The 23,670-nt window shown below is 40.2% G+C and overlaps 2 protein-coding genes across 2 annotated transcripts in view; both read left to right on the top strand.

Moving 5' to 3' along the window:
* The window catches only part of ITK (IL2 inducible T cell kinase), a 42,898-nt gene extending 38,450 nt beyond the window's left edge, over positions 1-4,448 (top strand). The window contains exons 16-17 of the mRNA XM_070739003.1: positions 1,235-1,392; positions 2,034-4,448. Of these exons, the coding sequence (XP_070595104.1) occupies positions 1,235-1,392; positions 2,034-2,105 (230 nt within the window). The 3' untranslated portion in view covers positions 2,106-4,448. The remainder of the gene's footprint in view (positions 1-1,234; positions 1,393-2,033) is intronic.
* A 14,808-nt stretch (positions 4,449-19,256) lies between these two features.
* CYFIP2 (cytoplasmic FMR1 interacting protein 2) overlaps positions 19,257-23,670 on the top strand; it is a 70,293-nt gene continuing 65,879 nt past the window's right edge. Inside the window, exons 1-3 of the mRNA XM_070739001.1 lie at positions 19,257-19,373; positions 20,753-20,842; positions 20,936-21,013. Coding sequence (XP_070595102.1) covers positions 19,257-19,373; positions 20,753-20,842; positions 20,936-21,013 — 285 coding nt within the window. The remainder of the gene's footprint in view (positions 19,374-20,752; positions 20,843-20,935; positions 21,014-23,670) is intronic.

Raw genomic sequence — 23,670 nt, 5'->3', positions numbered from 1 at the left:
GTCCAATCTCCTCTTGAAAGTGTCCAGAGTTGGGGAGTTCACAACCTCCGCAGGCAGGTTGTTCCACTGGTTGATCGCTCTGACCATCAGGAAGTTCTTCCTTACTTCTAGGTTGAATCTCTCCTTGGTCAGCTTCCAGCCGTTGTTCCTCATACGGCCCTCTGGTGCTCTGGAGAATAGAGCGGCCCCCTCCTCTCTGTGGCAACCCCTCATATACCTATATACAGCTATCATGTCCCCTCTGGCACTCCTTTTCTCTAGGCTATCCATGCCCAGTTCCCGCAATCTCTCTTCGTAAGTCTTGGTTACAAGTCCCCTAATCATTTTGGTTGCTCTTTTCTGCACCTTCTCCAGATTTTCAATGTCTCTTTTGAGGTGTGGTGACCAGAACTGGATGCAGTACTCCAGATGTGGTCTGACCAGGGCGTCGTAGAGTGGTATTAATACTTCCCTGGTCTTGGAGTGTATCCCCCTGTTGATGCAGCTTAGGATAGTGTTGGCTTTTTTGGCTGCTGCTGCACATTGCTGGCTCATGTTTAGTTGATTATCCACCAAGACTCCAAGATCTCTTTCGCAGTCACTACTGCTAAGCGGGGTTTCTCCCAGGCTGTTTGTGTGTCTAGGTTTTTTTTTTTTACCAAGGTGAAGGACTTTTGTCGACGTTGAACATCATGTTGTTATTGTGGGCCCATAGTGTTAATATGTCTAGCGAATGCTGGCTGGGGAATTCTGGGAGTTGAAGTCCTAATATCTTCAAGTTGCCAAGGTTGGGAAATATTGCCTTAGATGATCCTATTAGGATTGTATATACTCCTTTGACACATTTCTGACATTCTTCACACATCTCACCTAGTAATACCTCCCTGTCTTTGCTGCCACTATAATACACAGAACAGCAGGATTAGGAAGGAGGGGGAGTGTAGTAACAGTAAGTGACAGTGAACAAACAACATATGAATACATAGTCAAAAACAAATTTACAATCTGTTGACAATCTGGAACCTGCTAATATTATTTCAATAGGATGACTAGCCAATATGCAACCTTACATCTTAATTTGGTAGAAAGTTCCTTTAAACTTAATGAAACTTTATTTAATCATTTATAGGATTACATTGTGAATCTCGCTGGAAAAAAAGTATATTTTAAGCAACGGAGCATTAAGTTATTTGAGAAAGATGGAGTGGCATTGTTATGCTATTCTTAATAAATTATGTATCCTGCCTTATTTCAGGAGTATTGATGTGGGAAATATTCACTGAAGGCAAAACTCCTTATGAGAGTCGGACAAATGCTGAGGTGGTAGAAGACGTCAGTGCTGGCTTCCGTTTGTATAAACCCAGAATTGCTTCCAATACCATTTATAAACTTATGCAACATTGTTGGAATGAGGTTAGTGCATCCTATTTCATGCAAGAAAGGTGTAAGAATGAGGTAATATATTCTCCATTGAATCACACCCAACTCTTGATGACTTCATAGACCTGTAGAGAGTTGTTTAACAACAGTAAAGAAAATGTTTCTCAAAAAATGCCATTTTTGGACTTTCTATCTAACCTACAGCCTTGATATTTCCCTAATTGTTTCTCATTCCACCACCACCACACCACAGATGTGCATGCTTCTCCATACAGAGCAGGGACTTGAAAACCAGCTGGCCGGCGGGAGGCATACATGCGCATGCACAGTGAAGCCGAGCTGGGCCGACGGATCATGTGCCCACAGAGAAGGCTTGCATGCCACTTGTGGCACACGTGCCATAGGTTCACCATCATGGATCTAGTAGCAGAATGCTTTGTTATGGATTTCCCTTCTGATTTTTCCTATCAGTTACAAATGACTTCACTTGCCGGAGAGGGGAAATCATCAATACATTTGCTACTGGAAAACACCATTATAGTCTCTTGAATTCATAAATATGCAGTGCTCATCTAAAATGCTATTTTGTTATAGACTCTTTTTTTCATTATTGCCATTCTAGTGCAATTACATGTTAGAATTTAATTATCTTTCCTTGTTTTTTTCTTCTTCAGAAGCAAAATGACAGACCACCTTTTTCTCACCTGCTCTACAATCTCAGTGAAATTTCTGATTCTGATCATTAAGAATTAGTGGTTTTTAGAAGATACAAAAATATACATTTTTGTAATCATTGGGCAAATATATTCATTATCTACATCTTGAAGGAGTAACTCAACTGCCGCTGAGATACTAAGAAGACTCTTGGCCTTCTGAAAGAATTGAGAATCAAGAAAGTGTCAAGAAAGTACAAGATATAGAAAAGTAGTCTGGTGTCCTGTTCCCACGACTGTTTCCATTTAATGGAATTATGATGATAGAGATTATGATGATAACGATAGCAGTAATAATCTGAAGACATCTGTTAGAGCCTAACATGGGAAATTATTTAATGAAACCATTATACAGATCCTCCAAGCTTCCTTAAAGCTGAGAGAAAATATTCAACTTATTTGTAAATGAAGAGTTTCAATAGTTTGAATGGATTGACTGGAGAAACAGAATGCAACAAAGATAGGAAGGTTAAGAATGTGGATTAATTTTTTTCCAGTTTCAACTAAGATATCAAGAAAGAGAAAAGTGGGGGGAGATTATGGAATAGACATCTTTTATCTTCTTTCTAATTTGGCTGCAGTGAAATAAGGTCTTGCATCAGATACATTGGATCTCTCATTCACTAATTCCATAATTACACTGTTATGGTCATATTCAGTAGATATGTGAACTGAAGTACAGCGGAATCCATTATCTGAGACCAGTTGAAACTTTTTATTAATTTTGAAATTTTGAAAGACAGATAGACATTGAGCTTTTTGCCTAGAAAGAAAAGGAGGAAGATTGTAAATAAATGACGAATAGTTCCAGTTCTTTTGACAGAACTAAATTAATTTCCAAAACAGAACACTACAACAAAAGAATAATCATGGAAGCCATTGAGATAGAAAAACACCCCCACAATATGAACAAGTGTGATGATACCTCCCGCCTACCAGACATCTGGAAACCAGCCCTCATTAACAAGCATATCCCAGCCATACAAACTGAAACCAGACCCAGAACAACACAGGACACTACCACCAATCACCTCCACCAGATCCAAATACAACCACCACCCAGAAGCCAAACTACAGCAGTTCCCCCAACTGTTTCAGCCCCCTCTGACGCGCACACAAGCAAACCGACTAACACCATAAACACATGACCAGACCACAAACTCGCAGACAAACCAAAATTGTTACACCCCAGACACACATTACAAAACAGCTAATTAGTCTGCAAGCTCCAACTACTCAGGATATCACCCCCAATCCACAAACATCAATTAATCAGTATACATCAATTACATCAATGACCCCAGGCGTTACCCCACTGACTTACCAGGAAGTTTCAACACAGCCTGAAGCTGCTGAGCCAGCATTCCACACCCACCCACCAGTATTTAGAGAGGGAAGGCAGCTCAGGTCTCGCTGTGTTCGCCATTGAACAAAGATAGAAGTACCAGCCTGAAGATGATGATGGCCTCCTCCACCAGAAGTCTCTGAAACCTACATGGGAAGAAACCCGAATATGCCAAGACCTTCATACCTGTATCCATGAAAGAAAGACAGACAGACAGACAGACACATATTTTATTATTTTTATTTTCTTTTATTAAATTGGACTTATATGCTGCCCCTCTCTATGGACTCGGGGCAACTTGCAACATTTCGATAAAACAGATACAATATATAAAACATTTCTAAGCCAATTAATAGAATAGTTAATTTAAAACATTTATTAAAACTAAGCATTAAAATCGAACAATCACATGCATACTATCACATCCAACACATATATACACAAACATACACACATGCACCCCAATTACACCCTGCATTATTTTTCCAAATCTTAAATTTTGAATTAGTTCCTTGCAGGTTTATTTGTAGCAGTATCACAACTTCATAAAATATTATATTTATTAATAAAGGATTTTTCCTTAGTGACATCAAATTGATATAAAGTTGTGCCAAAGCAGGTTTTTAAAAAATGTCTAAAAAATTAACCATTTCAGATGGGATGTATACTTCTTTATCCTAGATATTTTAGGGATAGTTTAAAATGATTGAATTCTGTTTGAAAGGAATTGCTAATGATTTTGTAGATAATTGGTGTATGTTTTATATTATGCTTATATTTTAAAAGTGTTACCCATTTTGAGCATTGTTAAAGTGTTATATGTGTTTTCTTAATCTGAGAAATAAATAATGGTTTTATATATATTTATAAAATGTGACAGTGTGGATGGGCATTTAAAAGTCATCTACTGTATATAAAGTTTCCTTTAATTCTGTAAATGAATAATTCTAAAGGAAGCATTTTAAAATAAATGATGTGAAATTCAAGTTATGTATGTAAAGTGTGCTGTGAATTAAAATGTTTCTGATTCATCTGTGTTACATCACTCATATCCTGTTGCAATTCCAGTCATGTACTCAGAAAATTGTATGTATAACTCACTGAAGTAGTCCAACTTACCCAAATGTGTGTTTTCCAGTTCCCATAAACCCCTTCCAACATGGCAGAAGTTTATGGCAGGGAATGGAAAAGTCCATGTATGGGGGACGCCAGATTGGAGAACCACGGTTCTCCTGTCCAGTAACCATAGAGACATTGTATCTTCAACTTTTTTTTCAGAAGGAACTCCAGAATCATTTTCTTTCCAAAATATTTATTGTAACGGGCGTTAGTGACAGGAAGAGAATATAGTTAAGGAAGTGGGGACGGATTAGTATTAAAGAGGACAGTCAGTTTATCTCCCACAGGTAAAATACAAGTTTGCTGGGTTCGGAATGACAAATGCAACTCTCTTCTTTTAGTCTTTTTAAACTGAAAATGGGGAAGCTCTAAGATTTTCTATTAGAATTAGATTATTTATTTATTTTATTTTATTTATTTATTAAATTCGAATTCTATGCCGCCCAATCCCGAAGTACTCAGGGCGGTTTACAACAACAATGTAAATACAAAATAATAAAAAGACGTCAAATTCAAATTGTAAAAAAAACTATAATGGAGTATGCGTGTGAGGTGAGGGGGCGGGGTGATATTTTTTTTTTAAATTTAAAAAACTATGAATGAATCTTTGTCTGATTAACAGGTGCAAACTCTCTTCGGGACAACAGCGTGGCTTCTTTAGGGGTAAGCAGCCGGCATGCCGAGCGGGCATGCAGGCTGGCAGGCGATGGAGAGGCAGATTTCTTTTTTTTTCGCGGCGGGTGGGAGTCGTTTTGGAGCAAGAGCTAAGGAAGTCTGCACCGGCTACAGCCCGCTTTGCTCCTGTTCTGCGTGTGCGAGAGAGAGAACACACACACACACACACACACACACACACACACACACAAACACACAAATAGATCTAAGCGGCAGCAGCAATAGAGGGAGGGGGAGGAGGCGGCGGCTCTGGCGGCGGAGGTGGAGACTGCCGAGCGGTGGCAGCGGCGTCGACGCTGTAGCATCCCTGCCTCCTCCTCCGCTGTAAAGCCACCGTTGAGCCCAGCCGCAGAGGCCGGGGAAAGCATCCTTCCTTTCCCGCCAGGTAAGCAACGGGACTCCTCGCTGTTTGCATTGCCGGGAACCTCGCGACTTCTTCTCGCCCTGGGCTTGGAAAGCCACCATCGAGCACGAGGCTGGGGGAGCGAGATTGCGGCGGCGGTGGGCAGGCCAGCGAGCGAGCGGGGGCTGCTCTTCGGGTTAATGAAAGGCGGCAGACCTGCTGGCCACCGGGTTGGAAGCGGGGGCAGAGGCATTAAGGGTGGGGATGGGGCAGAGAGAGAGGCGCTTAATGCAAGAGGCAAAGCCGCAGGTGTCGCTTTGAGGAAGCGGGCGCTAGAACCGGGACTCTCCCGCGGTTCCTCCGCCGCCCACCCACCCTTCATTCATCCGCCTCTGGCCTCCTCCACAGCCCTTCCGATCGCTGAGCTTGGGCGGCCTCGGGTAGGTGGACGGGTGCGAGGGAGGTGGTGGAGGCGGCTGCCTTCCGAGAGCTGGCGGTGACAGCTTGGCTGCTGCAGGGCGGCTCAGCCCGAGCGACAGAGCCTGCCCCGATTCAAGCCTTTCTGCAACAGGCTCTTAAGGGACCCCCGGCTGAGGATGGGAGGGGGGGAGAAGGAGGGGGCACCAGCAGGTGCGGCTGTCATTCTGCCGGGACAGCGGGCCTCGCTTGCCCCCTCGGAAGGAAGGATTTTTACGAGCGATATCCCAGAATGCTTAGAGATACCTATGCTTATGCATGGAGAGGCCTCCTTGTTTATAAGAGGGCATCAAGCAAGTGCCATGTGATCAGCCTTTTTTATTGATATCTTGTGTGGTGGGGAAAAAATATGTGATGGGAGGCTGAGTTTTTCAGGCCATGAAATGCTAATTGGATTTTATTTTATTTTTTGTTAACACAAACACGGATTGAATTAAGGGAGGGCTTTGGGGGTTAAATTAAACCGCGGGCAATTAGACAGATGATTGCTACTTTAGCCTGTCTTTCATTTGATAGGAAAGGTGTGATGCGTAGGAACAAACATCTGGGGAAGGGTGGGGCATAATAAATGCTCAAAGGAAATGGCATTGCAGCAGGTGTATTTTTCAACTTGAAAAATACAAGAAAGATGCTTGGGTGGTTAAATGTGAAAAATAAACAGAGTCATCTAAGTCATACTTATTTGAACAGCTTCTCTACTGTCTTGGTCTTAATTGGAGTCTTTAAAATAAAAGGTTAGGCTGAAAGGGAACTTGGACTAGAATTTCAGAATTGGAATCTGAAATTGGCTACATCAAATTACTATTTTTATGTGTCAGGTATCCTTGGGGATACCTTAAATAGCATCAAATGTATGAGATAAACTTTTGTGTTTATAAAGCATGAGTGGGTTGGAAATCAGCTGTATTTCCTAGTGCCAAACAACAGCTAGATAAGGTTTGCAATGAGTTGTACTGTCAATCACAGCTGAGATCAGACATATAGAAAGGAATGGCCTAGTGTAGTTTAATTGGGCTGTTTTAAAGATAGCCCTATGCAAGTTAAACAACCCAGATTTGGGGGTTTGCAGGTAAAAACGAGATTGCTCTGAGAGAAATAGAAGGGTCCCTGAGATATCTGTTGCGATCACTAGGGATTTCCCATCACAAATATCTCAAGTAATGAGATTGACTTAACTACAGGAAATGGAAAGAGAGGCATGCAGAGATCTGATGTTATTCCTAGGCTATTTCGTTAGGGGAAACATTGGGCCTTTGTGGATAAAAAATGTTTTTGGCTGGTATAATACAAGAAATCAGCTGACTTTAATCTGCATTCAAATAAAGCTTCAGTTAATACCAGCTCTCAGATTAAAATGAATTCTTCAACCAGTGATCAAGAAAATAGCCAAACAACCAATGATATTCTTCCAGATTAGCACAATTGAACTTAATTTTCAGTGTGCGCATTTGGGTGTACATAGTATGAGCAAAACCATCTTGCTTTCCTGGAACCTGTCTTGGCTGTGTTGTGATTCCGTCTGAGGCTCCTCAGGGAACGGCTGAACCTCTGCCGGCTCCATGCTCAGAGGGGGAGGATGAGGAACAGGAGGAGGAGGAGGAGGCCCAGGCAGACGGGGAGGAGGAATATCAGGCCGAGGGAGAGAGAGAACAGTCTGAGTCCCCCGGGGTGGAGCTCTCCCCAGCAAGCAGCCTGGAGTCCTTAGATGAAAATGCACAAGCCATCATCGATCTCAGGCAGAGAAGAGCAGCACAACGAAGGGGACAATTAGCCAGGTATTTCCAGCCCTAAATAGGCAACCGCTGGGTTTGGGTGTGGTTCTCCCTAGAAAGGCTGAAAAGGCAGACCCACCCTTCCTGTATTGTGGAGTATTATCTTTGGGAGTTCTGGGACCTGGCTGTGATGTTTGGCATCTCTGATTCTGGCTTGTGGCCTTGAAGGCTGAAACCTTGGGGGGAAAGGCGTGGGTCTTATTCTCTACAGTGGTGTGTGTGCCAGCAAGAAGTCTGCTGTATTGTCTGGCCGTCAGGACTCTGCTGTGAAGCCTCATAGCCTGCCTGTTGGGAAGAACAGGTTTTTCTCTGTGTTTATTTTTCAAACTATAAAGTGCCTTTGCTTTTACCAGCGTGTCTGGCTGTTTTTTCCAGTTGGTGTTGAAGTCTGGGGGCACCCAGACAGAACAGGCTGTAAATGCTTTTCTTTGCCAATTGAGGCTCAGACCTATTCAGATTTACATGGTACTTATTGGATTTAGGAAGATTTTCTTCTAAATAACCTTCTGTCTCTTTTTCATTTTATTATGTTTTTGCCCTATCTTGGGACCAAGATGACATCCAAGGCTACTTACAATAATTTTAAAAAAGCAGTAAGGCTCCAAATACATTTTATACCATCATGAACTCAGCGTCATCTGTAAACTTTACACATTTATCAATGGTTGTTCATTATGAGAAAACATTCATAAAAAGATGGGGTCAAGAGTTAAAAGTCACTTCTAAATGTTGAAAACCCTCCAGTGTGGCTTTCAGTGGGAATCAGAATCAGTATAGACAATAGGACAGGGGTAGGCAAAGTTGGCTCTTCTATGACATGTGGACTTCAACTCCCAGAATTCCTGAGCTAGAATGATTACCTCAGGAATTCTGGGTGAATAGTGTGAATAATGCTATGTTACCATATATAAGTTGTTTTCACAGGAGGTAAATTCATATGATGGAAAGCTGCCACATGAAGATTCTAACTATATAAAAACCAAAATTATCTTAATAGGACAGAGAAAGAGGCCAATAGTAATTTAAGATAAAATTTCACTGAATCCACTATAATGATATTTATTGTGCCAGACTGAATTGTTGTTATATGTACTTCATTGCTGTGCTTGCAGAATATAATAATAATAATAACATGGGGCTACCTTTGAAGAGTGTTCGGAAACTTCAGATTGTGCAGAATGCAGCTGCGAGAGCAATCATGGGCTTTCCCAGATTGGTTGCTGATCAGTTTCCGGTCACAGTTCAAAGTGTTGGTTATGACCTATAAAGCCCTTCATGGCATCGGACCAGAATATCTCCGGGACTGCCTTCTACCGAACGAATCGCAGCGACTGATTAGATCCCACAGAGTTGGCCTTCTCCGGATCCCGTCGACGAAACAATGTCATCTGGCGGGGCCCAGGGGAAGAGCCTTCTCTGTGGCGGCCCCAACCCTCTGGAACCAACTCCCTCCAGAGATCAGAATTGCCCCCAACCTCCTTGCCTTTCGCAAACTCCTAAAAACCCACCTCTGCCGTCAGGTATGGGGAAATTGATTCCCCTGGGCCATTTAATTTTATGTATGGTTTCTCTGGGATGCATGACTGTTTTTTAAAATAGGGTTTTAAACTCTTTTTTTAACCATTAGATTTGTACTATGTATTGTTGTTGTAAGCCGCTCCGAGTCTCCTGAGAGGGGCGGCATACAAATCTAATAAATAATTAATAATAATAATAATAATAATAATAATAATAATAATAATAGCCAACTATTCAGTAATAGTTAATTCAATAAGAATGAAAGCCACATAGTCTCCAGAATTTATGACAAGTTAAATTTTAAATAGATTCGGTATGCTCAATTCAGAACAATAAAGTAAAAAAGAGAAGACTACAAATATAGTGAGTTCTAATCTGAAACAAGTACACACAAAATTACAGTCAAAGGAAGGAAATTGCCTGTAAACTCGCCTGAGTTTGTTTGGGGAAGGAATACGATTCTTTCAAGTAGATCAAGGGACAGCAACTTCTCTAGACCTCTAGGTCATATCAAACAATAAAGCTCAGACACGCACAGTTAAACTAGAAAACGGAAGCTGGTGGGGTAGTTTTGAATGTATCAAATCCTTCTTGTTAGGTTCATCAATACCACATGTCTATGAAAAAGGATGGGATTTTGATCATGCTGCTGCCCCCCCTCCCCAATATTTCTATATCATTATTCAGATTAGTAGAACATTGATTTTCATGATCTCTTCTGATGTCAGAATCGATTACCGTAATCCACAGTAGTTCCCCTTTCTTTATGTCTTCCCATATTTTGTTTCCTCATTCCTTGCCTTCCCATATAAGAAGAAACAAAAGTTGAAGTGGAAACAATTTGTATCAAAATAAAACTGCCTAGTGATGAGGGTATCAATATAGTGCTTAGGTCCATGAAAGATGTTTGGATTGAGAAGGATTGTTCTCTACATCAGAAAAAAACTAATTGGTCTGTATGGCTTTTAGAAAAAAAGTTTTGAGGTTTGCATGGTTACATTCCTGTCCTCAGCTAGCCACATCTTTGTGAAGCAAGTCCTATCTACATGTTACTTTTCCACCATGTTGTGGATGAATTAGGTATTTTGCATACTAAAGCTATCTGATACCATAGGGCCTAGTAACCCTTCCCTCCGAATTGAGGGATGGTGTTGAAGACTAGAATCTGTAGTAAAATTATTGATATTCCCTCTTCTGGATGGCTTAACGAAAGCCTCCTATGGAAATATATCCCCCACCTCAATGTTAGCTTCTTGAGATTCCCATACTCTCATACTCTCTCTTCCACCATTCTGTCTGGAACAATCCCCTAAAACATCCTGCATATCTGATAACCCTCTCCTATTTTATCCATTAAATAACCATTCTATTGCACTTCCATAATACCATGCCACTTGTCCTTCCTGCTCATTCAGGCAGTCGCTCTGCTCTTATGACCAAGGTCTAAGGTATATCCTAGCCATTGTTGACTCTCCTCATCAAACCAACAAATGAACTTACTTTGGCATTGAGTAGATTCTCATCTGTCCACCACATAAGTGACTCCTTAGGCTATAGCTTTGAAAGCACAGGGTACTTTCAAATTCTGGTCACTCTATCTCTGACAGCTTCCTGCTGATTCCACTGCTCATCAGTCCTTCCTGGTGACTTGAACAGCAAGTACATCTCCAGCAATTTGTTAAGTTGGTTGTGGTTGTGCTCATTCAATCTTGTAGCATCTCACCAAATCTATTCTCTTATTGATGAAATTCTTCCAACCAGCTCTATAATGACAGATGTCATGAAACAAGCCAAACATCCCACTATACACCATTCTTGCTCATCTTTCTTGCTGCTTGCCAATCATAGACTTAATTTTTTTTAAAATCCATTGCTTCCTTATGCTGCCAGGTGTGAGGCAACTGTTATTCAGTCTTTCATTTTAGCTTTCTCTGTCACTTAATGATCTTCATCCCATTGTCTATTTTCTACATGAATCTTTTCAACTGCTCAATTACCTATCTGCTCAATTTAATGTAAACTATAAATAAATAAATGAATAAACATATGCATGTACACTTTCCTATTAATCTGGCTACTCTATACATGTGATGAAGAGAGAATTTTGAGTATAATTGTAAAATCTAATAAAAACTAAATTTAGAAAAAAGAGAAGTAAACAATGAAAGGAAAAAAGAGAACAAAGAAAAAACTAAGAATATAATAAAAATGAATATATAAAGAAGTGAATTTCAATTTTCATTACAAATATAACAACTTTAGTAACTTCATTGTCTCCAAAGCTACAAACATTTATTTCATCATTCCGTATCCCATTTTTTATCTATAAACAAATCCATAAAACATAATGTTTTCAGTCCTGGTGTCAACAGAAAGTTCAGAAAGGATAACCAGAAGTAACAACATATAATGTTTTAACCTTGATCAATTTTATACTATTCCTAACTTTTAATTCCAACAGACTAAATTTTTAGTTTATTCAAATATTGTCATAGGATTTGATTTATCTTCATTTCTTCTCTATTTCATTGCACGGAGTTCTTCAAAGCTTTTGCAAGACTTTTTTCTAAATCTAGTTGCAAAAAATATCCAGGTTATTCTCTTGGTTTATTGTTTTATTTCCCCTCTAAATTTTAAAATCTCAGCCAGTTTCTTTTTTACATCAAATGAAACCACTAACTATTGTCTAAACCTTCACTTACAAATCCCCTTTCAGTCCATCTCTATCTTGTCAGATAAAATTTGTTCTACTTATGATAATATCTTTCGGACATAGTCTAATCATGGAAGCAGATATCCTTACTGACATTATTATTATTGTGGCTACCATTTTCTGATTCCATTCTTCAAAAGTCACAACCGTCTTATTGATCTGTATATCTTTCTTCTTCCTAAAATAAAATCTATTTCCTGTGAAAGCGTGTTTGTAATTAATCCCAAAATCTAACTGTGAAAGATTCAATATTCCAATTTTATTTGGACCCTTAGTTGGTGTATAAGTTGCTAAGATCAAAATCGTATTTATTTTTTGCTGTTTATTTCATACTTATAAGCTTGTAATTAACATATTCTTTCATCCAAGATTAAAAGCAGACTCATCTGAAGTATTCAAACTTAATCATTTTGAAGATTTCTAATAGCTTAGAAGTAGTTAATGAGCAATTTTCAAGAATGATTTGAAAGTGCAGTTTGCAAACTTAGTGTCCTTTAAAACTTTCCACTGTGATTGTGAACAAGATGATGAATCCCATTGTCTTTCTGTGCTCATACCTGCAAAAAGCAATGTTCTACAGACTCCTGGGGAATAGCTATCCAGAGCATATGTGGGTAATCTTCCATCTCTATTCGAGACGTTCCTATGATCTATCTACAGTCACCAGCTGCCATAGTCATTGGACATCCTTTTCTAGAGCTGTCTTCATACTTCCTCTGGAAGTCCCCACAAAAGCTTATATGCTTTAGTAATATTTCTTAGTTAAAAAATATTTTTGATTTTTATCTTCCTTGTTTTCAGTGCTGTAATTAACAAAAATGTATAAATAAATTCAAATAATCTGAAGAATCCTGAATCAATATCAGATTCAGCATTTGAACCAGAGGCGGGTTCCTCACGGCAGTAAACCAGTGGTGACATCATGGATCTGGTTATATCGGTGCCCTTCCATGGATGCCGCCAAGTTTACGGCATTGCGCATGCACTGTCTTCTTGTTTTCAGTTTTTTTATTTTTTACTATTTTTTGCTTGTTTTTCGGCACTGCTCATGTGCAGTCACGTGGCACAGGAGGAAGCCACCCGTGATTTGAATGACAGCAGTTCCATGCAGTTGAGCACTTCCAACCAAAATCAATGTGTGTGCAATCATACAGTTTTTCCAGATTTGTACGGTTTTCAGATGTCACTAAGCCAATTCAAGGTGTTTTTTTCCACTGGAGTTGCTGCTACCTTAGATTGATATTAGAAGCACACGAAAGAGCTACATTTTCTGCACATCTCTGGGAAGTAATAACTGTACATTTAAGAAAGAAAACCCCCCAAACTAATTAACTAGTTTTTCTGTGTTCATAAAGTAGCAAATTCATTCTAGAGATCCAAGCATGTTACTGATTTCATTTGTTTTGTAGTGGGTGGAAATACTTAGTGATCCCTCGAGTATCGCGAGGGTTACGTTCCAAGACCCCTTGCGATACTCGATTTTTCGCAATGTAGGGTTGCGGAAGTAAAAACACCATCTGCGCATGCACGCCCTTTTTTTTCATGGCCGCGCATGCGTAGATGGTGGAGGTGGGAAGCAACGAAAGTGCGGAAGCCGACAGATTGCTTTGAATGTCAGCTGCCCCCGCCCCCCCCAGCACCCGCTCGCCCGCCGTTCGCCACTCGCCCGCCCTTCGCCCGGCCACCCGCCGTTCGCTCGCTGCTCGCCCGGCCACCCGGGTTCGGGGGGGGTGCTGGGAAGCCCCCCAGGCCGGCTGCGACCTTTTAAAACAGCTGCGCCGCTTCCCAGCTGAGTCCTGAAGCCAAGCGCGGAAGTTCGCCTTTGGCGTTTGGCTTCAGGACTCAGCTGGGAAGCGGCGCGGCTGTTTTAAAGGGTCGCAGCCAGCCTGGGGGCTTCCCAGCACCCCCCTGAACCCGGGGGTGCTGGGAAGCCCCCCAGGCCAGCTGCGACCTTTTAAAACAGCTGCGCCGCTTCCCAGCTGACTCCCGAAGCCAAACGCGGAAGTGGGGTTTTTTTTAATTAATATTTTTTTTAAAATCGCGATATAGCGTTTCGCGAAGATCGAGATCGCGAAACTCGAGGGATCACTGTATACTAATCTTTATGAAAAGAAGGGAAATGAATATCCATGGATTTGTTTTGTAATGAAGTCATAAATCACTCCAGATTGTACAGTGTTAGTGCTTTTTGTGTTTTGGTATTTCCTGTACAAAACACAAAACAGCCTATTTTTCAAAAGTCCCTCTTTCAAGTTCATTGGTAATGAATAATCGACATCTACCATCCAGCTGTTGCATCTTGAGAATCTGGAGTTGCAACTGTTGCCTCTTGAGTGTGATGATGCAGGAAGTGTTGCACTTATATATGAACCACAGACCTAACGCTTATTTGCCTTTCCTCAATATCCCTTCCCCCACCATCCTGTTTTGTTCACTTTTGAGCTTTCACTTCAATCAACTCTGCCTGATTTAGGCCTAGGAGGAGGCACAGATGGTTTCTGTTGGCTAATATTTCATGCTGACCTTTGATCAATGACCCCATGAACCCATTGCTGTAGCTTTGCAAAAGAGCAACTTTCTTTGGCTTGGATTGCTTGTGATAATGACTCTAACATTAACTGGCAGATGTTCTTCATTCACATGACAATGCTAGGTAGATCGCCTGCTACAGCAACTCATTTGTTTTTTTTAGAAATCAAGAATTGGAAATAGGAAAGCTAAAATTACCAGTGTAACCAGTAGAAACTTGTGAATTAAGAGACTCAATTTGTTTCTTTATTAGAGTTGTTAGATTGGCAAGTGTCAGTGTGTATCTCATGTCCTTGTCCCTTTAACACAGCTGCTTTGTGGGAATAACATGGTATGGAAACTTCCCATGATTATTATTATTTATTGGATTTGTATGCCACCTCTCTCCGTAGACTCGGGGCGGCTAACAACAATGATAAAAACAGCATGTAACAATCCAATACTAAAACAACTAAAAACCCTTATTATAAAACCAAACATACACACAAACATACTATGCATAAATTGTAAAGGCCTAGGGGAAAGGAATATCTCAGTTCTCCCATGCCTGACGGCAGAGGTGGGTTTTAAGGAGCTTATGAAAGGCGAGGAGGCTGGGGACAATTCTAATCTCTGGGGGGAGCTGGTTCCAGAGGGCCCGGGCTGCCACAGAGAAGGCTGTTCCCCTGGGTCCCGCCAAACGATATTGTTTAGTTGACGGGACTCGGAGAAGGCCCACTCTGTGGGACCTAACTGGTCACTGGGATTCGTGCAGCAGAAGGCGATCCCAGAGATAATCTGGTCCGGTGCCATGAAGGGCTTTATAGGTCATAACCTATGATGCAGAAGAAATTCTGAATTCTATTCCCCATAAAATCTATGAAGATTTTTGGTGCATTTTGAAAGGGAAAGGCTCCTTCCCAACTCCTATTTTAACAATGCTTTTGCAAACAATAATATTTTAAGACAATATTTTACATGTAACACATAGGAAAAGAATTAGCGGCCACCATTTTACTTTTTTGGATACCCATCCATCCTTTGGAAACACCTCTGTTAGTTTCTATGTCTTCGATGTGTTTTGAAGATGTATGGGTGGAGATAATGCAGCTTGTTTCATTTTTCTTTTGACGAAACAGATCTTTTCTACCTGTTAAGCTCTTTGAACTGCTTACTATAATGTCTATGGTGCAATTCAATAGTAGTGCTTGTACATGGCCTCACATGCCAGTTGAAACAGACTGCTTTTCTGTGAAATTAGTTTCCAAATTTATTTGCATATCTGCAAGCAGAACACCCTCCAAACTTACACTGCTATACAACATATAAGATTGCTGTGAAAAAAACCCAAATGCCTCTGAGACAATATTATTATAATGCCAATAATTATTCAAGGTAATTAACAGAGGTAATTGGTAGTAAAATTCAATATTTTAGATTCTATCCATGTGCAGGAGCATTAAGATTTAAGTTGTTTCAGACAAAATAGGAGGGCCTCAGAGGTGAGCAGCTGTTTTGCTCTGATGGCTGTTTATCAACTTGTCATACAATCCTTTGGAGAATTAACCTCATCTGATTCTTGAGTCCATCTGTCCTATTTTCTGGAAAAGGGCTTCTGAGAATCCATCCATTTTCTAAGTGCCACTTACCACTGATAGATGCTGAAGAATAGATGCATCCTGATATGCTATTTTAATTGGTTATATATGCACACATTATAGTCTCTTGCCTACCATTAACGTGTTTGCATATATTTTACATAATGTTAATAAGATTTCATGGTGTGAAATTGCTCTTAAAAATAACAATATGTTATCTGATTAAATATAAGGAAGTTCTGCAAAAGCATGAAGACATTCTCATGCTATTATAAAAAATGTAAGATCTTCCAGGCAATATGGACTTAATTTAAAAAACAATAATGCCCCTTTTGCCTGGATTTTTTGTGTAATTGATACAACTTGTTTGCTTTGCAGAGTTTGTACATATTCAAGGTTGAGATTTGCAGATTATCACTCTACAACATTTATGCTTATTTATTTTTCTGAAGTGAATTTTGAAATAGTCAAAAGTGAAGAGAATGATATGAAAACCCACCATGCAGTGGGAAAATGTTTCACTAATGTTATTTTTAAATCAATTCCTTCCAATACAAAATGTATAAAAATATTGATAGTCCTTGCTTAGTGAGCAAAATTGCAACCAGCAACTCTGTTAAGTGACACAGGCGTAAGTGGGAAATCATGTCACTGTAACTGTACTTTCCCTTTCCTCACTTCCCCACCCTTTGAAATGCTTATTCTGCCACTAGGATGTTGGTTTGAAACTGACAAAACTAATAAATTTCACACCTTTTATTTGCCTCCTAACCACTTCTTTTCTCTTGGAATGTCCACCTGGTGATGGGATAATTAGCAAGAAGAAAATTAATGATTGTATTTACATTTATTGGAGAGGAAAAGATTACAAGAGAGTAAATAGCCACTGTGGGGAATACACATCAAAAGTAATGTAGCGACAAAAGCCATCATGAGCATGCTCTGCAAACAGCTAGATATATTTCATATTGTATGTTTGCTTATTCTCTTTTAATCCCTTCTTCTCCAATCTCTCTCCTCTGCATGAGGAAGGGGGGGGGAAACAATTCAGTCACAGGAAAGAAATCACTTAATATATATTTTTTTGATTATCACATTCTTATTAATAGTTTAGCTTATCCCTCTCTTCATTTGGTGACCATCTTCTGTTCCAATGACAAGGTCATTAGAAAAATGGTCACTAATTGAACACGTGACTAAGAGATCTGAGAAGATCAGTAGCTGTTGCCATCTTGTGCAGATAAAATTCTCTTCTACAATGTCCTGTTCTCTTTTCCCCTCCTTTTTGCCCATGTTGCAACCTGGAGAAGTTGCTTAAGCAAGTTATCTCTTCCTGAGTTGCTTTTTGTCTGCAGCACAGCACTTCCCTAAAGTGCTAGGGGCAAGTTAATAATATCAGCTATATGATCTTAATTATTGATTAGAACCCTGGGCTCCCCTTCTCTGCTTCTTGAAACTGACCGGTTTTTAATTAGTTTCATACTGAAGTCTTAAAGGTGCTTTTTCAATAAACAATTGGACTTCCTGGTTTTTCTTTCAAGATGTTTCACTTCTCATCCAAGACCTTCCTTCATGGAAGGATTTGTACTCCTTGCAGACAGCTGGTCATTTGCATTTTTAGAGAGTCATTGAGGCCACCTGGAGGTATATCTGTGTCATCAGGGTCACCTGAGTAGTGCAAATGATTGTGAAGTCTTCTTGGAACTGTTTAAAAGTTGTAGACTGAAGATAAATAATGTTGTATCCCTCCCCATCTGTTGAGAGAGGGTTGTTCAATTTTGACATAGATGGCCCCTTTGACCCCTCTTTCTAATCAGCTGTCCTTCCTGTCCAAAATGTGGACTTTGCTATCTTCAAAAGGGTGATCTTTGTCTTTGTCTGCTGAATCTTGTCCTGATAGGTTTGTTCTGCGTTGTGCCATGTATTTATGAACTGGCTGTTTTGTTTCCCCAATGTACAGATCTGCACATGGCTCACTGCATTTACTGCACACACCATGTTGCTCAGTTTGTTTCTGGATGTTTTATCCTTGGAATGGACAAGCTTCTGCCTTAGTGTATTCTTGGGTTTAAACTGTGCATGTGTGTTGTGTTGGCTGAAGATGGTCCTGAACTTTTCTGATATTCCTACAATGTATGGAATGGCAATGTTTCTTCTTTTATTGCTCTCTTCACTTTTCTGTTATGGAGGAATTCCTTTAGGGCCTTTTTTGAGATTTGAAGAAGGCCCACTTGGAATGGCCACATGTTCTGAGGGCTTTCTTGGTGTCTTTTAGTTCTTTTTCTTTCCCATCTTTGCTGGCAGGCATGCCCTCAGCTCGGTGGTGTAGGGTTTTGTGCTTCATTGGGTAGTGGGAATCAAAATGTAAATATTGCTCTGTGGATTTACTGTAAACTTCAATGTCTTCTACTGCCTTCCTTCAATGAAAAAACAGAAAGTTCAGTTGCCTCTTGAAAAAGCACCTTTGAGACAACCATGACCTGGATGACAGAGAATTTCCGTAGACACTTTTATATTGAAACATAGGGGGTTTCCTCCCAGTTCAGATTGGTTCGACCAAACTGACAGCAAACTGATGGTGTCATCACAATGATGTCACGGAACCGGTTCTGTTGGTGCCAGTCCATGGGCGTCACCATCTTTTTTTTTAAAAATTGAATTTTTATCTTTTTTTGAATTCTATATTTTTTTGGAATTTTTCCCGGGTTTTTTTTTCCTTCTGTGCATGCACAGAAGCCAAGCTTCTGAGCTTTGCCATCTTGTTTTCGGCTTTTTTGGGGGGGGTATTTTATTTATTTTGGCATACAGTGTACTCTCGCAGCATGCTAATATGGCACACCATGCAGCAAGCCCTCGTGGCACGGGAGGAAGTGAATTGGTAGCGAGGTAAGTTAGAACCCACCCTTGCACTGAAGGCTTTTGTTGTCCTAAACATCACCCAGCTGGCATTTGCCTAAGGTGGTACTAGAACTCATAGTCCCCATTGGAAACAGTCATGTTTTGCTGTTGCTTGATTTCCTTCAGGACTCATTCTATAATTGTGTATTTCTGTTTCAGTTCTATAACATAAGCCTTTATTATTGTTGCTTTAGTGGTGAGTCCAAAATCTGGGAACCATGACGACTCACGTAACACTGGAAGATGCTCTATCCAATGTGGACCTCCTGGAGGAGCTGCCATTACCAGATCAGCAGCCATGCATTGAGCCACCACCATCATCCATTATGTACCAGGTAACCAATATTTCCTTAGAATCATACCTTGAAGTAACTCATCAATCATGCTTTGAAGAGAAGAAGAAAGTTTGTCAAAGGGGAAACTATTGGAGGGTTCCAACGGGCAGATAGAATAATGTGGAAGAGGACAAGCAAAAAAAAAAAAGAATTGAAGTAGTATGAGAACATTAATCATTGGAATGGTTTAGCTGTAAATCTGTATTCTTATTCAGTGGCATGGAAACAAGTTAACGTCTCCTTGTATTCATATTTTCCCTCCTTTACAAGTTTGCAAAATTTTGGTTCTTTTTTTAATTTACTAAAAAGTTGTCTGTTTGAATCCGGCTCTTCCACAAAGATTAGTGGAAATTATATGAACTGGCTGCTTTTGACAAAGCATTTGACATTAATTGTTATGCAGACTTTTAATTGGTACAAATTTGGCTAAACTTACTGTTATGGTCCCTATATCAAAATATGTTTTTGCTGTTATGATAAACACAAGCCATCATTTATTATAGAACAGTTCTATTGCTGCTGCTTCAAGTTCAGCAAATCAGTATGTTCATATAATCCATAGCAGTGCTTCTTAAAGTGTGATCTTAGGCCCACCAAACAGTTGTGAGAAGCTCTAGTATCAATTTCATTTCTACCAATGAATGTAATTTTTTAATTTTTAATAAGGTAAATATCAATAAATATACAGTATTATAATACTGAATGTCTTTTTAAAGTCTGTAACTTGTTGCTTGTATCCTAAGATTTTTATTAATATTGATTGTTTTTTCATTGTTTATTTGACCCCTATGACAATCATTAAGTGTTGTAGCACATGATTCTTGACAAATGCATCTTTTTCTTTTATGTACGTTGAGAGCATATGCACCAAGACAAATTCCTTGTGTGTCCAATCACACTTGGCCCATAAAATTCTATTCTATTCTAAACATTCCTCTATGGGTTCTGCACATAGATTTAAAAAGAGATTTATAGTTATCTATATGCCCAAGTGATCAAATGATATGTGCAGTTATCATTATATAATGTAATGTACACTTGATCTTAGTCAAGCAGCTAAATCACTATGAAGCTAACATTTTTTTTCCATTTTTCTTGGTTTTGTTCTGATTTTATCTTATTAATACAGTGCTACTGTTCACTAACACCCTTTAAAATATTGAGATAGATAGGTAACTACATTATTTTATCTGACAACTGTTTTATAGCTGCTAAATGAGAATTTTTTTAATGCATTATTTCTATAACATTTCGTCCTTTCCATTTTAACTGGTTGCACATTGCTAATATAATTCCTACAATACGACAGTGGAAAATCTCTGAAACAAATGAAAATCTAAATAAAAAGAATATCTAACTATTTCTTTATCTGTTTTCAGGCCAACTTTGATACAAATTTTGAAGACAGAAATGCTTTTGTAACTGGCATTGCTAGATACATTGAGCAAGCAACAGTACATTCTAGCATGGTAGGTATCAGGTGATTCAGAGCTGACTGAGGGGGTGCATATTAGACTGTTATGTGACAAATAATGCTGTTATGTTATCCCAATTTGTTTCAGAATGAGATGTTGGAGGAAGGGCATGAATATGCGGTAATGCTTTATACGTGGAGGAGCTGCTCCAGAGCTATTCCCCAGGTAAAATATCAAGTTAAATTGTAATCCACTTCAATCATAGAGAGGTTTCTGTCAAGAAGAAATTGAAAGATACTCTAAGAATGCTATAAGCATTTATTTTTCTCAGATGACACTCTAATAACTTATACGGCCCAAAGCATAATGACCCACTATAACCAGCTTTTTACTACTAGTATTTCCAAAGGAAAAAAGCACTAACAAAAGAACATTCATTGGGATGATTTTATTTCTTATTTAATCTACTATGGACAGCTGGCATAGTGCTGGATTAGAGCGTTAAGAACACAGATTCTAGTCTACTCCTGAGCACAGTTTTTGATTGGGTGAATTTGGGCCAGTCAGTCCTAGACTGGGAAGTTGAATTTTTTTTTTTTACTACAGCTCATGTTGGACCATTGGGTAGATTACACTCCATAAACTTCGATTAAGAAGATTTCATCCCACAGTCAATTGACTTGATGCTTGACAGGTGGACTAAAATGCCAAATCCAGTCTAAACTTCTGGCTGACTGTGCAACCAACCATAATAATCTATTTTATGTTGTGTTATAATGTTAACTAGTATAGTATGCATAGCTAATAAAATATGTAATAAAATCAACAAGTACAATTATAGTAAGTAAAATGCATTATTATGCTTTCCCCAAAATGTTCATATCAAGGAGGCTGAAATGAAGAAATGGGTTTTCAGCAAGCTAAATGTAAAAGACATAAAAATATTTGGCTTCTGAAAAGCTTGTAAATGCTATTATTTGGCAAGAAAAATGTATAAATTAACATAATAAATGAAGTAAGCATCAGCAACATGGTCCATTCTGATATAGAGAACAAATCGTATAAAAGCAGGATGGAATATCATCCCTAGTGCTATTTATTTATTTATGTATTTATTTATTTATTAGATTTGTATGCCGCCCCTCTCTGAAGACTGGGGGCGGCTCACAACGGTAATAAAAACAATATAGCAGTGGAACAAATCTAATATTAAAAAACATATAAAACGCTATCATTATTTTAAAAACCAAACAGCACATTCATACCAAACATAAAACAAAGTATAAAAAAAGCCTGGGGGAAAGGTGTCTCAACTCCCCCATGCCTGGCAATGTTCCCTGTAATTTTTTTCCGGTGTGGGCGGAAAAGTATAGTGTCTGAGCGACAGTCCCTTTGGGACTGGGCGGCATAGAAGAATAAATGAATGAATGAATGAATGAATAAATAAATAAATAAATAAATAAGAAAAAAAATTCCCTTTTTTATTAAAAGAAATTAATAATAAAACAAAACCAAAATCTATTACTATTATTACTATCTTCTCTTTTTCCATCCCTGTCTCCTCCCCCCTTGTGTGTGTGTGTGTGTGTGTGTGAACTCTTGAACCATTTCCAATAACAGGTGAGCTATTGGAAATGGTTCAAGAGTTCAAACACACACACACGCACACACAAACAAACGGCTGGGGGTTTTTCCTCTTATTATTTGGGTGCTTTTTACCATATGCTTTAAATCAAGAGTCATTTCTCTCTCTTTCTCTCTCCCCCTCTTGCTCTCTCTCTTTCTCACTTTCTCTCTCCCTCTCTTGTTTTCTTTATCTCTTTCTATTGCTTTCTTTCTCTTCTCTGTCTTGCTATCTCTTCCCCCCCTTTCTCTCTCTCTCTCTTTCTCACTTACTTTCTCTCTCTCCTCCTCTCTCTCTGTCAGCGAGGGGGCTGCGAGAGTGCTTCTCCGAGCGCTTCGGGAACGCCTGCCCTGCCTCTACTGCAGCCCCCTTGCTGGAAGTCTGGGACGAAAGCGCTCCCAGCGAAGGGGTTGCGAAAGGGGAGGGGCAGGCATTCCCGAAACAGACGGAGAAAGCCCTCTCTCGCAGCGAAAGCGCTCCCAGCCAGGGGGCTGCGAGAGAGGGCTTTCTCCGTCCGTTTCGGGAAAGCCCGCCCCGCCCCTCTCGCAGCCCCCTGGCTGGGAGCGCTTTTGTCCAGAGAAGCTGAAACCACAGCCGCAGCCGCAGCCGCCACGAGAGAAGTCTCGCCCAAGGCAGGAGGCGGATCAGGCGGGCGGGGGGCAGGGCCGAGAGGCCAGGAGCGCGAGGGGGCCGGAGGCACCATGTGCCTCCCACATGGGGAGCACGTGCCCAAGGAAAAGGCTGTGCAGGCGGGTATTTTGGAGCACGCGCGCGCGCAGCTTACAGAAAACAGTGATGCCTGGCGGTATAAGTGAGTCTTGAGTAGTTTACGAAAGACAGGGAGGGTGGGGGCAGTTCTAATCTCCGGGGGGAGTTGGTTTCAGAGGGCCGGGGCCACCACAGAGAAGGCTCTTCCCCTGGGGCCTGCCAAATGACATTGTTTAGTCGACGGGACCTGGAGAAGGCCAACTCTGTGGGACCTTATCGGTCACTGGGATTCGTGCGGTAGCAGGCAATTCCGGAGGTACTCTGGTCCAATGCCATGTAGGGCTTTAAAGGTCATGACCAACACTTTGAATTGTTACCGGAAACTGATTGGCAGCCAATGCAAGCCACGGAGTGTTGAAGAAACGTGGGCGAATCTTGGAAGCCCCACAATGGCTCTCACAGCTGCATTCTGCACGATCTGAAGTTTCCAAACACTTTTCAAAGGTAGCCCCATGTAGAGAGCATTGCAGTAATCGAACCTCAAGGTGAT

The sequence above is a fragment of the Erythrolamprus reginae genome, chromosome 2 (assembly GCF_031021105.1).
Source record: "Erythrolamprus reginae isolate rEryReg1 chromosome 2, rEryReg1.hap1, whole genome shotgun sequence".
Taxonomy (NCBI): domain Eukaryota; kingdom Metazoa; phylum Chordata; class Lepidosauria; order Squamata; family Dipsadidae; genus Erythrolamprus; species Erythrolamprus reginae.
This window is presented reverse-complemented; position numbering and strand designations above follow the sequence as displayed.